General features: G+C 32.0%; 3 protein-coding genes across 7 annotated transcripts; all 3 read right to left on the reverse strand.

Annotated features, from left to right (window-relative positions):
* Positions 1–2,109: 2,109 nt before the first annotated feature.
* LOC114173651 (tobamovirus multiplication protein 2A-like) lies at positions 2,110–18,682 on the reverse strand. 4 transcript variants are annotated; one of them, XM_028058157.1, is made up of 8 exons: positions 18,547–18,682; positions 17,967–18,006; positions 5,281–5,529; positions 4,327–4,426; positions 4,063–4,143; positions 3,885–3,989; positions 2,815–3,015; positions 2,110–2,459 (listed from the first exon to the last, which is right to left on the reverse strand). In XM_028058157.1, exons 3-8 carry the CDS (start codon positions 5,520–5,522, stop codon positions 2,352–2,354), a joined length of 837 nt encoding a protein of 278 aa, XP_027913958.1. In that variant the 5' UTR covers positions 5,523–5,529; positions 17,967–18,006; positions 18,547–18,682; the 3' UTR covers positions 2,110–2,351. The 4 variants fall into 4 exon arrangements, with proteins under 4 accessions (XP_027913958.1, XP_027913956.1, XP_027913955.1 ...); XM_028058155.1 differs by lacking the exons at positions 17,967–18,006; positions 18,547–18,682 and adding exons at positions 5,852–5,901; positions 6,148–6,241 and having other exon boundaries at positions 5,281–5,616; XM_028058154.1 differs by lacking the exons at positions 17,967–18,006; positions 18,547–18,682 and adding an exon at positions 6,148–6,343 and having other exon boundaries at positions 5,281–5,616.
* LOC114173650 (tobamovirus multiplication protein 2A-like) lies at positions 7,617–12,438 on the reverse strand. The gene is made up of 7 exons (XM_028058153.1): positions 12,270–12,438; positions 11,275–11,591; positions 10,399–10,498; positions 10,150–10,230; positions 9,968–10,072; positions 8,862–9,074; positions 7,617–8,020 (listed from the first exon to the last, which is right to left on the reverse strand). Exons 2-7 carry the CDS (start codon positions 11,514–11,516, stop codon positions 7,913–7,915), a joined length of 849 nt encoding a protein of 282 aa, XP_027913954.1. The 5' UTR covers positions 11,517–11,591; positions 12,270–12,438; the 3' UTR covers positions 7,617–7,912.
* LOC114173649 (tobamovirus multiplication protein 2A-like) lies at positions 13,851–18,692 on the reverse strand. 2 transcript variants are annotated; one of them, XM_028058151.1, is made up of 7 exons: positions 18,547–18,692; positions 17,718–18,006; positions 16,749–16,848; positions 16,478–16,558; positions 16,299–16,403; positions 14,995–15,207; positions 13,851–14,127 (listed from the first exon to the last, which is right to left on the reverse strand). In XM_028058151.1, the coding sequence occupies exons 2-7, from the start codon at positions 17,957–17,959 to the stop codon at positions 14,020–14,022; spliced, it is 849 nt and encodes a 282-aa protein (XP_027913952.1). In that variant the 5' UTR covers positions 17,960–18,006; positions 18,547–18,692; the 3' UTR covers positions 13,851–14,019. The 2 variants fall into 2 exon arrangements, with proteins under 2 accessions (XP_027913952.1, XP_027913953.1); XM_028058152.1 differs by having other exon boundaries at positions 17,718–18,025; positions 18,547–18,660.
* Between the last annotated feature and the right edge of the window lie 1,992 nt (positions 18,693–20,684).

Here is a 20,684-nt window from a genome sequence, read left to right on the forward strand (position 1 = left end):
TAGTGTTGCCACTGTGTTAGAAAATGAAGGCAATAAGTTTCCTCTTATGAGAACACATTATTTAGTGGGTTATGATGTGTGGCATATTAGGCAATAAGCAACATGGCATTGTCATGTATATATAAGGACTTGTCAAAGATCTTCATTGTCAAAAATATGGTGGTTATTGCACCTTCCTTTTTTTTTTTCTTTTTAAAATATTAGTGTATTATTCAGTGATTGTAATTTTCTACAAGTCATTCTTATAGTGCTGGCTTCCATTAGCAACATATATATTGACCTGCACCCAAAATAGAAAAAAGAAGAAAAAAACAAATTTAATTCAACTTTGATGTATATACAAACTCATAACCGACCAAGGTTAATTAAATCCCTTCAATACTCAACAATTAAAGCAAGACTAAACATAATTAGAAATTTGGATTTTTTTTCTTTTGTTTTATTTTGAGTGTTTTTTCTCTTTAGAGTCTTCAAAATATATTTATAGATACTGATTTTCTAGAATATATTAAAAAAATTAATATACTAATATAATTTTTTTTTTCAAGATTAAGCAGGTCACGTATCTGGCATATACAAATTCTAAACCTGATAAGAACAACAACACTGAATAAAAAATCCGAACAATTAGTAATCACTTTAGAATAAGAGATTAAAACAATTTATTTAAGAATCACAATCTTTGAACCCACTCAATTCAAACTTAACAAATTAATAAACCATCATTAACAGCAGTATTAAACTCTAGTCATCATGAGTTCATATCGTCTTAACTTGTTTAAGATTTGAATAGTAGCTAGCAACATAGACATAAAGAATATTTGGATAGGTTTGAAGGGATGTTGGAAGGGTTATTGAGACAACTCATGAGCACTGATTAAAAAGCAGATGAAATTAATAAGAAAGTCAACATCTTGAGGGTTACAGAGCTAATGAAAATGGAGCATATGTTCTCTTCTTACATGCAAGAATCCAAGAACATGATTAAAGAAGCACAGAGAGAAAATGGGTAGACCCAATACAAAATAAAAATATTGCTGCCATGTGATTGGTAGCTTCAGTTACGTGAGTGAATTTTCATTTGATGCGTAATAAATATTGTATTGTGCATGGCATCGACCTATTATGATGCATGTTTAGTGCAAAATTTAATTTAAAATCCGATAACGTAAACATTCAGCATGATTGATTGATTGAGGATAATAATATAGGAACATCAATTGTCTGTTTTGTGCATTACACGCACGTCACAGGAGAAGAGAGGTTTAGAATAATGGGCTAAAAACGTTCCAGAGCCTTCTAAAACATATATAATTAACTCTTAATCAAAACATTAATTTGACCTGGCAGAGGGGAACGTCTAAACTCTAAAACCAATCTGGTTCTCTTTCTAGATATTCATTTTCCACCTCATAATAATAATAATAATAATAATAATAATAATAATAATAATAATAATAGTAATAGGAATATTACTATTTTAGTTCCCGTAATTTCAAGAGAAAGACCCGGGAAGTAATTTAGTGAGACAAGACAACACATTCAAGGTCTTTAACAATCACTCCTCTTCAGAAAACTAATTCACAAGAAATATTTAGCTTCCCAAAATTTGAAATTGTAAGTTTTGTTTCTGGTTTATCTTTTAAAATATAATACTTTCAGAAATGTTTCTAGAGAATATATGTTTATAATTTGTCATAAAAACATTACAAAGAAGGACAAACATTAATCTTTGAATTATAGAAAACTTCATAAATATTCCTTAAAGTACTTTTAAATGATGAAACTAAAGTAGGTACTTCCAAAAAATCTAAGTTTTCAGAATTATAACTTCCGTATAAGAGAATAACCGATACCGAACGCCGTGTAAATGTGCCTTGGCTATAACTTCTTGCATGCCAAAAATTTCAAACGCCCCTTTTTCATTCGGAAAAGATTAACTGAAACGTAGTTTTAGATTCGTGCTTGCCGATTACGGAATGAAAGAGGAGTGTTAGGTCAAGTTTTTGAGGAGCAGCAAAAAATCCTCGATAAGTTTTTGGAGTCCAGAAGTTTCCCTAGTTTCTCCATTGGTCGATCATATTGCACTGTAATGTAGTTCAAGAAAAGTTCATCAACGGAGAAATGCCGTGGTTTAATTTACTCCAAATTGAACTGTCACAGAGCAGAAAATCCACATACAACAAACATGCGAATGAAACCATTTTTAAGGGTTTTATTTACAGCAACGCCACTGTAAATTTTGACGTCTCAGCACAATATTACACACAAACATGAAGATGATGTTGGTCACACGTCATGGAGTGAACCAGTAACAGCTTGAGTTGTGAACACAAACTCAGAAAAAGAGATCACATTATGGTGCAACGGCTCTTTTCTTCAGTTGGCTGTGAGTTCACTTGCTGGAACCTGCTGGACTCAGATGGGTTGTATGTGAATTCCGAAGTATCAAGTCCATACTGAATAACCACAGTACTAGTGTTAGACAGAAAAACCAAATACATCACCATAATCATCTAACAGATCTAATAATAATGTGTGCGCGAGAATATGTATTTTTCAATTATATATTCCAAGAACAAACGATAATAGACAGTTGAGAATCTAAAAACATAACTCGACAGGACGATGCTATTTCAATGTTTCAATATTCTTATGAAAATGGAATAATAATACAAACAGGAAACTCAATAAAACTAAAATGGCAATCACATTCATAAACAAGAACAAGCTATCATCTACATCTATATATATGTGAGTGTGAGTGTGTGTGTGTGTGTTAGATAAAGTCAAAGTCAGAGATAAAGATTTCACCTTCTCCCGCATCCGTGTACTCCATGCATCATTTCTGCTTGGACGTTGGTCAATAGTCCCAGCAACTGGTAACCCTGTTACTGGGGCTGGTGCTGGTCTGTTGAGTAATGGCTGCCTTGGATTAATGAACTCCTCATCACTATCATAACTTGCAGGCTTATTTACAGCCCTAACAATAAGGGCTAACAAGAAAAGTAGGGCCTGTAATTTAATACACATTCCTTTAGATAATACATAAAGAAATTCCTACCCAACTTTATGTCCCGCAAACATAACAACGGGCACATTGCCCCACACACATGTATAAAGCTTTCATTACTATGGACCCCTCCTTTTCCTTCTAGTGCTATGTAAATGGGGATTCGATGAGATATTCAATCAGGTACTCAAGTACACTTGGAAAGTAAAACTAATATTATATTATATCTATACAAACAATGTATGGTTTCTCAAAGGCCTTTATCTGAGTTACAAATTTGTTAGCTGACTTATTAGATAGCTTGTTGGACCATAGACTAGTTAGTTAGATGTACCTAGTAGTCTTAAGTTCATAACCTAAGTCGTCAATTGTTGACTTGCGTAAGAAGTTTTAACTCATTTGTGAACAAAGTTTTACAATTGTGAGAAAAATTCTCTCTGGTTTTAAGAACAACACTTAATTCTTATCTTTGAATTTTCTAGTTCGAAGGGACTAGTTTTCCTGAACTAATCAATCACTATGGATAATAGCATTGATCTCCATTTCTAGATTTCATTCCACTTTTTAACTTTTCTTTTTCTACAATTTTCTTCAAATTTCATCATAAAATATAACGTGAGAGGCTGAATTTGATTCATCAAATGGGCTTTACATGATGGATCATATTCAACATCTCACATTCAGCATCCTCATCAAGAGTTAAATTATTCTCCATCGATTATGGGCCCAAGCTAAATAAAATCCTGTATAAAATGGATGGCTTGGAATCCTAGAAACAATTATCTGCCTTCCGTGGGTACAGGCATAAAGACAAAAGACTGCAAACAATACGGCTTTCTTTCAAATGCCAATCATACAACTTCTTGCTTACCTCAAAGATAACAATTCCAAGAGCAACCCATCTCACAATATTCCAATTCTCACTCAGAAATTCATATATCGCATCAAAATCTCCAGTTTTGTCTGTTGGGATTTCCTGAATGAAATATAATTATAAATGACAAATACAACTTTAATATCTGTCACAAATTACCTGACTATTTACTTACTTCTTTCCAGTTTTTGTCGAAGAATATAAAGGCTGCACATCCCAGCTCTACCAAGATCAATAATACCACCAGAATTGAATACTGTGTTGAATTAAGAAACTCAACAACAGATCCTTAGATTAGCACAGACCAATGCATTTAACTGTACATATACACCGGGAGAGAGGAGCAGACACTTAAAGTAATGTTTTCTTTGCATGAGTGGAAATTTAAGAGATCATGGAATATTTTTATAATATAGCATGAGATGCTGTAAAAGGATACACAGCTCAGGCAGCATCCATTCCGTGTTGCAGCTCCAATACAACCAAAACAAGAAATGAGAAAGAGAACTACTCCAGTACCAATAAATAAAAGAATAAACCTGCCGAACATGAAATGAAGAATTAGAGTGAGATTCGTCTTTGTCAACTTCAAAAGTAATTATGTGTTGTGTGAGTGTACTAACTGTACTATAAGCTTAAAATGGAACAGTTTCTTATATAGATGTAACATATCATATCAGTCACGACTGAAGAATGAACAAAAAGTAAAGCATTGGGATCACAGAGCTCCATAAACATACAATAATAATAATGGTTGAAGAAAACCAATGAACAAATACTATATGTGGTATTCTATGGTTGATTTTCTTTTTATCGAACAAAAACAATTAGTCAGTAAACATTCTTTCTTAATCAATGGCAAGAATAATCAACGGTGGACCAATCACACCAACAAATGAAGATGCTTAGCCTTAAATTTTACTTTCTTAAACTCTAATTATTTCATAACCACAACTCCGATTGACCAAACATTCCAAAAGTTCCACCTTGCATCTCACTAAACATGACCAAAATCAAACATAACTATATAGCAGCACAAACCTAAAACTAGAGGCTGTACCCAGGAATATAATTATGAGGTTGATTCTAACTCCAAAGCGCTGTTATCTTCAGCGTAAAGTACTGAATGCATTTGACCCATAATTTTTCAGAGCAACTCAGAATTGTTTCTTAACATGACTATGCATTTCATACAATACTGATTACTACATTGTTACGAGCCATTAAAGTAAATTTCCCCCAACACGGGGGAAAAAGCTTTGTCAGAACCCACGGCAAATTAGAAAACAGATAGCAAAAATGCAACCAAAAGTGAAACCTTTAGCAAGTCAAGAATCAACATATTTGGATATGCCCCAAAACAAAAAAAGTGGCGAGAGTGCAGAACTCATACCAAGCACTGGGCAGGTTATCAAAAAAATCGTCGGATAGAGAGACAGTCATAAGCACGGGCCGACCAAGTTGAATCAGGGCAGAATCATCACTGACAGGAGAAGTCGTCAGAGTGTCGCCATCTGAAGCTTTAGAGAATTCAACAAAAAGATAGATTCCATAGCCCACTATGGCAAGACCAGTGAGGCTCAATATGAAGTTCAAAAGCTTCAAAAGGCACTCCCAGCATCCCCTACATGCCATCCTCTACCTATAACGGTACTTCAATCCCTCCACCGCAGTTCACAAAAAGAGAACAACAATGCCCTATATATATTTTCAGCAGACAGGCACTTCCCTACAGTATCAAGTAACAAATAAATAAAAACTATCACATCAACTATACCACCTTCAGTTCAATTACAATTTTAAGAAATATGATAGCTTCAACTTGTCTGTTTACTCTTTACTGTCAAAAACTAATAACAACAATGATTTAAGCTCTGTTTGGAAAAAAGTTGAGAACGAGTTTTCTGGAATTCTGATTCACGTTCCTGAATTTAAAAGCACAAAATGAAGGAAGAATTTGTTACTTTGGAGTTAAAAGTACTTCTGGAAGTCCCGAACCGATGTTCACAATCCTCTGATGTACAAAAGACATAATCTCTCAAACAAAAAGAGAAGCCGTATACGTAAATTATACAAATAATAAATGCAAATTTCTATCCCTAATTCCTTTTATATGTAAAAAAAAAAAAAGTGTTGCTGTGTTCAGCCCTATTCGCAGTGAAGTGTAACTGAGAAAATTAACAAGACCTTCGGCAATTCAGTAACTAAAACTACACAAATTAGGAGAAGTGAAGAATGAGTCTAAGGTGCAAGAACTTACAGAATAAATCGACGATTTCGAGTTGCAAGTTGCGAAGCGTGCTTTCCAAATTGAAGTTAGAAGGAGACTCAGAGAAGAAAACAGTGATAAAGACACAGAAAAAGGCGACAAATCACAAATTGCCACTCTGGCATAGGCAGGATCGTCTACAGCGTCCATAAAAATGTACACGATCTCCACCTTTCATTTTACAGCAAAATAATTAATAAATAGTCGTTAAAAATTATGAACCATTAGATCACTATGAACCACCAGTCTCCCTTGGTACTTGTTTGTTATTTGGGATAAAATAAGAAGATTAAAACTCTGTTTTCTAAAATTAATAAAGCGACAAAATAATTTCTAGAACTTTGTATTATAATTGTATTAATTATTGAAATTCTAGAAGTTGGTTAAGAAAATTAAAGTTTAAATTTTAAATTTTGCCTAACTTTCAAATATTCACAGAATATGTAAAAAAATATATTTAGCAAATTTGACTTTAAACTAAAATATTAAACCTGACAGGTTGGTGTGGTGGTGGTTAGGCCAATCGGGGAAGAGTGTTAGTTTTCACTTTGTGCGAACCTGTGACGCCGATTCTCATAAATAAATGATATTAGTATTTGACTTAGTGGATTTTAAAAAATTACAGGAAAATAAAACTTTACAGATTAAAATTATGCACGTTTTAATTCTAAATTGCATTTAATCTCTTAAAAAATTCTAAAAATGTTTAAGGTATTTCAACTATTGGCTTTTATCTTTTCACAATTACCAAACCGACAATGTCATTTTAATTGTTCATTTGTATATAAAAATACACCATACATTTTATTAATGCGCTTCTTAATTGTACTCACAATTTGCCAAATGTGTGATTATATTTACTTGAAAATTATTTAAGTTATGATGATAAATACATTTATGAAATATTTTTTATTTTAAACATGTTACTTTACTCATTTAATTATATTAAATTGTTTATACATCTTTAAACACGCAAAGTTAATAGTTTTTTACAAGACACCGTAGATCTTAGATATTTAATAAATAAATTTATATAAGTTATACAATTTTAAATTTAAAATAAACATATCATCATTAACAATAGCTTTTATAGAAAAACAAGCCGTGTTAATTAGGTTGTAGGAATCAAATTAAGTCAATAAGAACGTTTTCTCTGTTTGGTTTCAGAATGAAATAAAGAAAAAAAAATCAAATAGAAAGAAGGGAAATAAAAGATAAATAAGAAAGAAAGAAAATGCTTTATATGGATGAAAAGAAATGAGAAATAAAATACTCACAAGAATTTGTCTCCACTTATATGAATGAATAGAAAAAATACAAGTAAATTATATAAAACTATTTTTATATTAATTAAAATTATTTTCTTTATTCTTTTCTACAAAATATTATTCATTATTATCATTATTTAATTTTTTACACTGCAAAAAATATTATTAATTTTTAACCAACATTCATAAGCATTATCCATCCACCAACGCTCCTTCATAAATTTCCATCAAAACAATCAGAAAATACTGAAAACCACTCTTAATTTTTTTCCTCCCAAATAAATCAAAACAAAGATGGGGTTAGGGCAAGTGATGAGCAGAGACCACTAATATGAGCATCTAATGGCTTCACTACTCCACCTAATCTTTATGAACACAAGCAATGCCACTGTAAATTTCGATGTCTCAGCACAACATAACACACTAACATGAAAATGATCTTGGCCATGTCATGGAGTGATGTGAACAAAAAACTCAGCAAAAAAAGATCACATTATAGTGCAGCGGCTCTTTTCTTCAGTTGTCTGTGGGTTTACTTGCTGGAACCTGCTCGACTCAGATGGATTGTATGTAAATTCCGAAGTATCAAGCCCATACTGAATCACAACAGTAACGATGTTAGACATTAAATAACACATGCAGTGATAATAGAGTGGGTGCTACTCTGCGTTATGAATAATAATAATAATAATAATAATAATAATAATAGTAATTCTACACTGATCTTTTTTGAAACATGTTCTATGCTAGAAGGTGTCCTGTTTTGAACCATGTGTGACATCGGAAAAAAATTAGATGATTTCACCTATAGCTAAACCTTCAAGACAAGAATTAGACAGAATGACCTACATTAGAAACTCCATAAAGTGTCTCATGAAAATTAGACACAATGTTATTCAATGATTAAATATTATACTGAAAATTGAATGACATTTTAATCTAGAAATTCATTCTACTTAAAATGCTCAGCAAATTCGTATTGCAGAGGAGACTATCACATATATGGACAGTCAAAACTAGAAGTTAGCTGAAGTTCACGTCATCGTTTAAATAAAATTGTGCATTTATCTTTTAATCTTGATGAGTCTAATTAGACCTTATAATCAAGTATTCCAACCTAAATAACTTCTTTATATATGGGACCGTGTTTGCACGTGTGTGCCCATATATGTATGTAAAAACATCCTGTGCAAAGATCATATCTATTGGCTTAGTTAAGATCTCAAACGAGGACCTAGAACAAGAGCCAAATATGCGTGATTGTATGAGAAAATGTTTGGTAACCATGACGGTAAAAATCCCGGTTTGCACCAGACAAATCTCAAGTATGTTACTATCCAGCACAGACCATGAGCACTCAAGTGTATACGAATACCATTTAAAACATAAAGACAATAAAATGCATAACAATATTAGCAAAAAGAAAAGAGATTGCACCTTCTCCCTCATCCTCGCACTCCATGCATCATTTCTGCTCGAACGTTGGTCAATTGTCCCAGAAGCTGGTACTCCTATTGCCGGGCTTGGTGCTTGTCTATTGAGCAATGGCTGCCGCACTTGCTGCCTTGGATTAATGAACTCCTCATCACTGTCATAATCTGCTGGTCTATTTGCAGCCCTGACAATAAGGGCTAACAGGAAAAGAAAGGCCTGCAAAATTTTAGGATAAGAACCCTAACCGAAATTTATCTTCCAGAAAAATAGTAATGGGCACATTACATCAAACACACATATATATAAAGCTTACATTACTATAAGCTACCCCCTCCGCTTCTGGTGGTAGATAAGTGGGCATTCGATGAAACATTTTCAATAAGGTACTCAAGTAAATTTGAGATATAAAAGTAATATTACATTATATCACAACAGAAAAATGCAGGTGTCTCAGTGGCACATCATTTAAAAAAACTCCTGAATTTCAAAGTTGATCGCTACCTTGCATTTCAACGTTCTCAGTCCTTGATATTTTCTCACGTTATCTCTTCCAGGTTTCTCTTTTTCATTGAAACATCTAATATAGCACAACTACAACTACTTTTCGTTTCTTTTGGGTCAAGAAATTAAGTCCCCAAGTATACTTCTCTAATTCTATTTCTCATCAATAAAGAAGCATGACAAAAAAGTTGGCTAATGAGTACTGGGCCAGACCTTAAAAGCCCAGTTTTCCAAGAAATGGGAAATAGGGGGCAGGCGAATCCTATTGTTGATGATGATAGACGTGTGATTACCATGAAATTATTAGCAGCAACGTGGCAATAATCAATTCATTTCCCATATCTTCTGGTATCTAGATGTTTCTATATAAAAAAAAAAAAGTGTTTTTCTGCATCAACTTTTCAAGCATTCTCAAACTGTTATTTTCCCAATCAAAAATAGGTGCTGTACAAAATGGATAGCTTGATTATAATCCTGGAGACTATTATCTGTGGTCTGTGGGTACAAGCACAGAATCACATGACAGCAAAACAATATGGTTTTCCCTCAAATGTCAATCACACAACTTCTTGCTTACCTAAAAGATAACCATATTATTACTTGCTTACCTCAAAGATAACAATTCCAAGAGCAACCCATTTCACAATATGCCAATTCTCACTCAGAAATTCATATATCGCATCAAAATCTCCAGTTTTGTCTGTCGGAATTTCCTGAATAAAATATATTATAAGATGACAAATACATTTTTAACTTCAGATTACAAATTACCAGAGACAATTTAACTTACTTCTTTCCAGTTTTTGTCAAAGAACATAAAGCCTGCGCATCCCAGCTCTATCAAGATCAATAATACCACCAAAATGGAATACTTTGTTCGGTTAAGTAAATCAATAACAAATCCTTTGATTAGGAAATCAAACACCCTCGGAGAGAAGAGCAGAAACATAAAGTCATGATTTTGTTTTTTGTATATAGAGAAAATTTATGAGACCATGACATAATTTTTACAGTAGCATGAGACATTGGAATAGGATACACAGCTCAGGCAGCACCCATTCCGTGTTGCAGCTCCAATACATCCAAAACAAGAAATAAGAAAGAGAACTACTCCAGTACCAATAAATAAGTAAATAAACCTGCAAACATGATATAAAGAATTAGTGAGATATCTCTTCAACTTCAAAATTAGTTTTATGTGTTATGTATGTGTGTACTAACTGTATTATGACCAGAAAGAGATATTTTATTATATATATGTAAAATATTTAAATATCCTTACAGAAGAAAAAGGAAAAATTAAATGCGATATTTTATTGGTGATTTTCTTTTTCTAACACAAATACGTAAGTTGGTAAAAAAACACTACAAAAAAAAAAGTTAATTCAAATTCATATTCTGTTCACCAATCTAGAAAGCGCATAAAGAATAATCAATGGTGGACCAATTACACCACAGAATGAAGCTTCAACAATTTCAGATTCAAAAGTCCACCTCGTAAATCTCACTAAATGTGCTCAAAATCAAATATAATGATATAGCAGTACACACCTAAAACTAGAGGTGACGCCCTAGAAATCTAATTCAGAAGTTGATTCCAACTCTAAAGCCCTATCATCTATGGCATGTCGTACCAAAAGCATTTGACGCATAATTTTTTTAAAGCAATTTAGAATTGTTTTTTAACTTAACGATGCAATTCATTCAATACTGGTTATTACATGGTCAAATGTCACTAAAGAAGTTTCCCCCCAACCCCTGACATGAATGAAATCTGTAGCAAAACTAGATAACAGATAACAAATTGAGGCAACAAAGTATAACAAAAAACAATAACTTTATTGAGTCGAGAACAAACATAAATAAAGGTATTTGGCCGAAAAAGTAGCAAGAAGAGAGCAACAAACACACATACCAAGCCCTGGGCAAGTTATCAAAAAAGCTGTTAGATAATGACACAGCCATGATTATGGGCCGGCCAAGTTGAAGCAGAGCAGAATCATCACTGACAGGAGAAATTTCCGGAGTGTCATCATTTGAAGCTTTAGAGAATTCAACAAAAAGATAGATTCCATAGCCCACTATGGCCAGACCAGTGAGGCTCAATATGAAGTTCAATAGCTTCAAAAGGCACTCCCAGCATCCCCTACATGCCATTCTCTACCTATAACTGTACTTTAGTCCCTCCTCAACCACAATTCAAAAAGGGAATCAATGCCCTATATAAATTTTCTGCAGAAACACAGACATTTCTCTACAGTATCAGTTAAGAAATAAATATAATTATTGCACAAACTATAACAGCAGCAGTTCAATTAGAATTTTAAGAGATACGCGAACTTCACCTTGTCCATTATACTTGCTCTCTCAAAAAGACAGAAACTAACAACAATAACTTAAGCTATGTTAGGATAAAATTGTGAACATGATTTTGGGAATTCTAATACACGTTCCTGAATTCCAGAGCAGGAAGAAACTGTTACTTTGAAGGTAAAAGTATATTTGAGCTCCCGAGCTGATGTTCACAACTTCAATTACTAAGAGCTTAAAACTAAATTTTGTGTTGCAAAGCAATACTTTCTCCCCTTTTCATTATGTGCATTGGAATTCAGAGACGCAACGAATTCTGCACAAATATTTTTTCAGTTTTATCCAAACATAGACCTAATCGATTGATTCCCAAAAACATAAAAGCATTTCTAAATAAGGGAAGCGATAATAAATGCAAAATTATATTCCAAATTCCGTTTTAAAAAAAAAGGTGATGTTGCTTAGAATGTAATTGAGCCCCATTCGCATTAATTTGCAACTAATGAAATTAATAAGAACTTCAGCGATTCATTAAACGAGAAATAAACAAAGAAAGAAACGACGAGAAGAGATGAGAGGGTCTAAGCTACAAGAACTTACGGAGGAAACCGACGATTTTGAATTGCAAATTGCGCAGGTTAGCTTTCCAAAATTGAAATTGAAATCATCAGCCACAGAGAAGAAAAGAGAAAAAAAAAAAGACAGAAAAAGTGACAAAGCACAAAATGCCACTCTGGCAATGGCAGATAATCATCTACAGCATCCATAAAATTGTACACGATCCCTACCTTTAATTTATGAACAAAAATAATTAATAAATAGTGTGAAAAAATTCAGACCATTGGATTCGTTTAAACGGCGGATTCGCTTCACCTGGTGGTTGTTCAACCATACCCCAAATTGCGGTGCGTTAAATGACATGTTTGCCCTTCTGTTCGTCCTCCAAGTCCTACTCTCTAGTACACTGTTGCAACAATTCCAAATTTAACATTTTAACGTTTTTAAATTACTTATTTTATTTTGGATAATCATTTTTAGATGACTATTAATTCACGTGCACTTAAAATCGTTCATTTTTACTAAATAATATTTCTAGTATTTCCCATGGCCTGTAATGAATACTAACAATGATTCAATTAATAGTGACTTAGTCAGCATTTATGATTATTTTTGTTTTAGCTGGATTTGAAAGTCACTTTTGCATACTATAGAAGCCTATCAACTCCTAAACTTAAAGTTATTCATCATTTAAATCAATTATGTATGTTTTGTTAATTTTAAGGGTTTAAGTTGAGCTTTTTGCTGGTAGTTTTTACCTACCTTTTTACACTATTGGGGTTCTTTAGTATTAAAACCCTTTAAAAGTGGGGATAGTGTTGAAAAGCCTTTAACACACGTGTAAGAACATAATACATTAAATGCCATAATTGTGTGTATTCTTACAACTTGATTGTGCTTTTAGAAACTCAAACCTGATTTCATTATGACCTAACAAATTATGTGCTTTTTTAGCCTCTATCAAAGGACTAAAAGCTTGGCATTTTTATAAAATGAAGTGGTTAAAAAACTAAAGAAAGAATAAATATATATTTAAGCTTGGATTTTGTATGTAATTATCTTAATTACAATATTTTGACTACTCCATATGCAACACCCATCAATTATCTTCAACATTTAGAGGAAAATATTTCATATTTATAATAATTCCATTTGATTTGAGCGAGATTTTTTTTTTATAATCCATATCTCTGGTCTTTAAACATATTGTGAAGATGAAATTTTGGTGGATAATAATACTCAAAAAATTAGCATACATATATGTGGAGCAACCAAGCACATAGAGTTGAGGGTATGTTGTGGACAATAGGAGTTATTTGGATTTGTAGAGATACACAGTAACGGAGTAACTTGTGTGTAGAATACTTCATTGTTCTCCTGGGACTTAATGTGTACTGAATTTACCTTCATAAAGTCCACATACATCACCATTAAAGTTGCTAAAAAGTATTCATGTTTTTTCTTTTATTTGAGATGATTTTAGTCTCGTTGGTCATTCTCCAACCAAAAGAGTGAGCAAATAGTTTTTATTTTTGTGTGTCTCTGTTGCTTAATCAACGAGAAGTGCGGAGTGTTCCCACTACTTGAAGAAAGAAGGGAGAAATATTTTGGTGAGACAACAGAGCCACCTAATCCATGAACACAAGTAACACCACTGTAAATTTTGATGTCTCAGCACAATATTCCACACTAACATGAAGACTACGTATAAAAAAAACATGAATATATGATGTTGGTCATGTCATGGTATGATCCAGCACAGCACGAGTTCTGAACATAAACTCAAAAGAAATCACATTATGGTGCAACGGCTCTTTTCTTCAGTTGGCTGTGGGTTTACTTGCTGGAACCTGCTCGACTCAGATGGGTTGTACGTAAATTCCGAAGTATCGAGTCCATACTGAAAAACAACAGTAATAATGTTAGGACAGTAAAACCACACACAGCACCTAATCACCTGACAGAGCTAACAAGAAAGTTAGAAACGGAAAGACTAACTGAATAATAAATCTAAAAACACTGATTGCTAACGGACAGAGTTTATTGAATTATGCCCAATGCAAAAAAGGTGTCCTGTTTTGTGTGACATTAGAAAGAATATTAGATGTAATTTAGGTTTAGCCAATCCTTCAAGACAATGAATTCAACAGAATGATCCAGATTGAAAACTTTAGAGTCTATAATGAACTTCTATAACAAATCCAATTCAATATTCTTCCGAAAATGGAATAATAATCAGTAAAGTCATTAAATTTAAAACGATCAACAAATACGTAGACCAGAAGTTAGGTGATGACCACGTAACCACTTATGTAAATACTGTCCAATCACACATTGCCTTCATCTATCATAAAAAATACTGTCCAGTCACCGGTTAATCAGTGCCACAAGGCTCACTTTCTATGTGTCCAGAATGCTCTATAATTTCTTACAATAATCAACTATTCTCACCTAACTACTCCTTTATGTGTGTGTGCCTGTATGTATAAATAAACATTCTTTGTAAAGATTCTATCTATTGGCTTAGTTTAGACCTTAACCAAGGAAGGCATAAGTCAAAGCCAAATATATGTGTTTGTATCTCGAAAACATTAAATAACCACAAGGCTAAAAAAGCTGCATAGCACCGGACACACACAGCACAGGTGTCGTACTGTGCACCAATCCAGGAGCACTCAAGTTTGTACACATAACTGTCAGGACAAAAGGCCTCCAAAAACTGCTTAACAGTATTAGATAAATTCAATTTAGGAGAAAAAGATTGCACCTTCTCCCTCATCCGTGCGCTCCATGCATCACTTCTGCTTGAACGCGGGTCAATTGTCCCAGTAACTGGTACCCCTGTTGTTGGGCCCGCTGTTGGTCTGTTGAGCAATGGCTGCCGCACTTGCTGTCTTGGATTAATAAATTCCTCATCACTATCATAATCTGCTGGCCGATTTGCAGCCCTAACAATGAGGGCTAACAGGAAAAGAAGGACCTGAAATGTCATACACATTTCTTAGATAAATATATGATGAATCTTATCCAATTTTTTATGTCGACAATGTTAGAGACCCAAAAGGTATAAGAATAAACAGGGAAAATGATATATATATATATATATATATATATATATATATATATATATATATATATAATATTACTGTATTCTCCTCCTTTGCATCATCATAGACCATTAAGGTGACCATATTGGTATCACTGCAATCTCTCTCTTCTTCCTCCACGAGCATCACTCACAACTGCCTATTCAGGCATTAATGGTAAGGTCCACCAAAGGTGTAGCATAACAATGGATACATTACATCATAGACATGTATAAAACTTTCACTAGTATAGGCACATCCCTCTTCTTTTGGTGCTAGGTAAGTGGGGATATGATAAGACTTTTTCCATAAGGTACTCAAATACATTTGAGAAATAGAACTAATATTATATTATATCTCAAGACAAAGTAAGGCTTCTCACCACACAAGAACATTGTTTCCGAAATTCCTAAATTTCAAACTTGATTGTTACTAAGCTAGCATATTTCAAACTTCTTTGTCCTTGACCTTTTCTCAATTTGTCTCTTTTGGGCTTCACTTTCTAAACTAAATATTTAATACCAATTATTATTAAACGGTACTTTTATTATCTTGGTTCAAGAAATGAAGTCCACTGGTATACCCCTATAATGTCATTTCTTAACAATCAAGAAGCATCACAAAAAAGTTGGCTAACAAGTCGCTGGATCTTAAAATCTAGTATCCAAGCAAGGGGAGGTAGGGGCAGGGCAATCCTAATCTCGGTGATGTCTCGCATTTTACTACCATGAATCTATTAGCAGGATGGTGGTAATAATTGATTCATCTTCCTTGCTTCTATGTATCTAGATGTTTCTATCAATAAAAAGCAGTGTATTCTCCTTATCAAGAATTCAATCATTCTCAATCTGTTATTGGCTCAATCATACAATGGATAACTTGCTTATAATCCTAGAAACTATTATCTGTGGCCCATTAGGACAAGCACAAAGATACAAGACGGCAAAACAATAGAGGAATGTCAATCATACAACTTCTTGCTTACCTGAAAGATGCCAATTCCGAGGGCAACCCATCTCACAATATTCCAATTGTCACTAAGAAATCCATATATTTCATCAAAATCTCCTGTTTTATCTTTCGGAATTTCCTGAATAGAACATATTATAAATGAGAAATGCATCTTTAATTTCAGATTAGAAGTTACCCGACAATTTTACTTACTTCTTTCCAGTTTTTGTCAAAGAATATAAAGGCTGCACATCCCAGCTCTATCAAGATCAACAATGCCACCAAAATTGAATACTTTGTTCACTTAAGGAAATTAATAACAAATCCTTTGATTGGTACAGGCTAATGCATGTACATATGTACACACAAATACACTAGGAGAGAAGAGCAAAAGCTTAAAATCGTGTTTTCTTTGTATATTAGTGGAAATCTATTATATCATGAAATATTTTTAACCGTAGCATAAGACATTCTAATAGGATACACAGCTCAGGCAGCATCCATTCCTTGTTGCAGCTCCAATACATCCAAAACAAGAAATAAGAAAGAGAACTACTCCCACACCAATAAATAAGAAAATAAACCTGCAGAATATCAAATAAAGAATTAGTGTGAGATTGTTCTTTGTCAATTTCAAAAAAAAAAACATATTTGTTGTGTGTATACTAACTGTACTACGAAACAAAAAATGGAGCAGTTTATAATATAAATAAATGTAAAATGTAAAATATCAGTGATTACTCAAGAATGAATAAAATAAGAGAACAACAGGACAAAATACCTTTGGTATTTTATTGGTCATTTTCTTTTTCTCACATAAATACATTGTTCAGTAAAAAAACACTACACCAGAAAAAATATTAGTCAATTCAAATTTGCATTCTGTGCACCATTCTAGAAAGTGCATAAAGTTGATTATAAGTTTTTTTTCTTGATCAGTGACGAGAATAATCAATTATGGACTAATTACATAATTGGATGAAGGTCCAACAATGTTTTAACCATGAGGCCATGATTTATCGGCCACAAAAGTTCACCTTGAAAATCAATCTAAACGTACTCAAAATAAAACATAATGATATAGCAGTACACAACTAAAACTAGGGGCTGCACTAGAATGAAATTGAGAGGTTGGTCCTAACTTGGAAGCCCTGTCATCTCTGGCATAGTGCTGAATGCATTTGATCCAATGTTTTTCCATAGCAAATGGGTTTTTAACTCAACACTGCAATTCATTCAATACTTATTATTACATGGTTACGATCATTAAATCAAACTCCCACCCTGGAAAAAAAAAACCCATCATCATGAATGTAATCTATGGCCAAACTACATAACAGATAGCAGATTGATGCAGCAAGTTGTATCCAAAACAAAACCTTCAGCATGTCAAGAATAAACGTAAGTCAATGTATATGCCCCAAAAGTGGCGAGAAGAGGGTAGCACACATACCAAGCCCTAGGCAAGTTATCAAGAAAGCTGTCTGATAGAGACACGGCCATAAGCATGGGGCGGCCTAGTTGAATCAGAGCAGAATCATCACTGACAGGAGAAATATCTGGACTGTTATCATCTGAAGCTTTAGAGAATTCAACAAAAAGATAGATTCCATAGCCCACTATGGCAAGACCAGTGAGGCTCAATATGAAGTTCAAAAGCTTCAAAAGGCACTCCCAGCATCCCCTACATGCCATCCTCTACCTATAACGGTACTTCAGGACCTGTGCCCTATATATATTTTCTGCAGAAACATATAGCCACTTCCCGATAGTATCAGATAAGAAATAAAATAAAACTACCACATCAATTATAACGCCTGCAGTTCAATTAAAATTTTAAGAGCTAACTTAAACTGATATTCACAACTTAATGCATGTTTGAATTTCAGTAAGGAGAGGTTAAAAGTACTTTTACTTCCGAAGGTATAATTTCTACCTTCTTCGTTCAGAGTATTGAAATTCAGAATTATCAACTGAAATTCGCAAAATTATTTTTTCAACCTTCATCCAAAACATAGTCTTAATAGTTAATTTGCAAAAGACAGAAAAACATTTCCAAAACGAAAAAGGAAGCGATATGCCCCAATTATATAAAGAAGAAACGCAATTTTATCCCTAATTCCCTTTGCTATAAAAATGGTGATATTTTGCTCAGGTTGCAATCGAACCCTATTCGCATCAAAGTACAACTACAAAAATTAACAAGGGAGAACTTCTGCGATTGCTTAAACGAGAAATAAACTACGAGAAGAGATGAGAGGGTATAAGCTGCGAGAACTTACAGAAGAAATGGACGATTATGAATTGCGAAATCCGAATTCAAATTAAGTTATTCACAGGGAAGAGAAGAGATGAGAAAAGAAGACGGAAAAAAAATCACAGAACACAAAATGCCACTCTGGCATTGGCTGGATCCTCTGCAGCGTCCATAAAATTGTAGAAGATCTCTGCCTTTAATTTTACGTAGACAATAATTAAGAAATTCCTGTAAAGATATTAACCGTTGGATCCTTTTGATTCGCTTTGGGTTTCGTTATTATGCAACCAACACCCGAAATTGCGGGTGTGGACATCTATTTAAATGACATGTTTGCCCTTCTACTTCTACACTATGGATGGATCACTATAAACAGAGTTTTAATTTTATAATCAAAATAATTAAAAATAAAAGTCTTTTGTAAACATAGAAAAAGCCTGTCTTTCATAATTTTAAGAATTTCGTTTAAAAGAAAAATAATAATTATATGTTTCTTATATTTTATGGAACTCTTCATAACGATCTTTTCCGATTTACACTATTGTCTATGACAAAAAAAGGATGCACGTGGTCTATTTTTAAAAATATTCTTTTAATTTGAATAAGCACATTCTATTAGAAACATTATTTTAATTTGAATAAGCACATTCTTTTAATGCTGAAACCAGCACGTGTTCCACCATTCCTTTTCACTCCTCACAGTTCTTTTATAGGTTTAGTTTCATCGTTATTAAAATAAAATATTCATTTCTTTTATAGTTTAAAGTCCAGTTTAAGGGTCTAAAGATAGATTTGAGAAAGAGTGTGAAGATGAATTTGTATGAATTTGAGTGGATAAATATGTGTTTCTTTTAATGGATTTAAAGGATAAAATGAGTGGATTTGGAAATAAATTGTATGAAAGTTAGTAAGAGATTTTAACGATGTGATAGATAAAATAATTTATAAAAATAGATAAAATTAGAAAGTTACCAAAATACCCTTAATGAAAAAAGAAAATGATTTTATAATTTGATGTTATAAAAATAATTTGAAATAATTAATATGAATTAAAAAAATAAAATTATATGAAATTTAAAAATATTATTAATTATTATATATATATATATATATATTAATTATTACTATATATATATATATATAATATATTATGAAATAAATTAGATAAAATTACTAAATTTTAAAAATAATTATTTAATAAATTTTAATTACAAATTATAAAAGATTATATTACATTAAATTATTATTTTTATAATAATAATTATTATTTAAAAGTTTAATTAATAATTTATATTATTACTATTAATTATTATATATATTAATTTTATTATTTATTATTATATTTAATTACTATATATCATTTATTATATATATATATATATATTTATTTATTTATATATATATATATATATTGATAATAACTATTATTATTATACATATATTAGTAATTATTATAAATATATATTATTAATTTTAATAATTATTATATATATATATTATTTTATATATATATATATATAATAATAATAATAATAATATATAATTATTAAATAGTATATTTATATAAATATATGAAGTACTTTAAGAAAAGAATATTTATTATTATAAATATTTGATGTATTATGAAAAAAATAGAAAATATAAGATGATGAGAGAGCAAGGTTAAATTTGTAAAAAATTCTTATACTATTGCAAATCTTTGCATTTTATGAAGATGAAAATTTGATCTGATTCCGCAAATCCGTCTGCTTATTCGCTCTTAAATCATTAAAAAGAAACGCAACCAATTTTGTTATCCGTCTGTGCAAATCAATAGATCGTTAACATCCACTTAAACGAACATGCATAAGTCAGTAAGATATTGAGATATTGTAAGTTATTATTGTTTCTCGTAAAAAAAGACAAAGAATTCTCCAATGAGACCTTAACTTATAATTTATGACGCATAAAACTTCAATTTAGATGTACAGGTATTTATGATCGTGAAGGAATAAAATATCTAATTTATAAATAAATCGTATTTTTATAATAATTATAATTTATAATTTTTATGTTAATATATATATATATATATATATATATATATGATTTTAATTTAGATATAAACAATAGCAATAATATATTTAATTTATTTTTAAAAATTATTGTATATTTTTAACATAC

This window comes from Vigna unguiculata, chromosome 2 (genome assembly GCF_004118075.2).
Source record: "Vigna unguiculata cultivar IT97K-499-35 chromosome 2, ASM411807v1, whole genome shotgun sequence".
Classification (NCBI taxonomy): Eukaryota; Viridiplantae; Streptophyta; class Magnoliopsida; order Fabales; family Fabaceae; genus Vigna; species Vigna unguiculata.

Excerpts from the sequence above, each read along its gene's own strand:
- LOC114173651 (XM_028058157.1), bottom strand. The coding sequence starts at position 5,522 with ATGGCATGTAGGGGATGCTGGGAGTGCCTTTTGAAGCTTTTGAACTTC. Across the intron at positions 4,144-4,326 it reads ATGGATGCTGCCTGAGCTGT|TATTCAATTCTGGTGGTATT; the intron begins GTATCCTTTTAC and ends AATTCAACACAG. Across the intron at positions 3,990-4,062 it reads TCGACAAAAACTGGAAAGAA|GAAATCCCAACAGACAAAAC; the intron begins GTAAGTAAATAG and ends TATTTCATTCAG.
- LOC114173650 (XM_028058153.1), bottom strand. The coding sequence starts at position 11,516 with ATGGCATGTAGGGGATGCTGGGAGTGCCTTTTGAAGCTATTGAACTTC. Across the intron at positions 10,499-11,274 it reads GATAACTTGCCCAGGGCTTG|GTTTATTTACTTATTTATTG; the intron begins GTATGTGTGTTT and ends TCATGTTTGCAG. Across the intron at positions 9,075-9,967 it reads TTGGAATTGTTATCTTTGAG|GCCTTTCTTTTCCTGTTAGC; the intron begins GTAAGCAAGTAA and ends AAAATTTTGCAG.
- LOC114173649 (XM_028058151.1), bottom strand. The coding sequence starts at position 17,959 with ATGGCATGTAGGGGATGCTGGGAGTGCCTTTTGAAGCTTTTGAACTTC. Across the intron at positions 16,404-16,477 it reads TTGACAAAAACTGGAAAGAA|GAAATTCCGAAAGATAAAAC; the intron begins GTAAGTAAAATT and ends TGTTCTATTCAG. Across the intron at positions 15,208-16,298 it reads TCGGAATTGGCATCTTTCAG|GTCCTTCTTTTCCTGTTAGC; the intron begins GTAAGCAAGAAG and ends ATGACATTTCAG.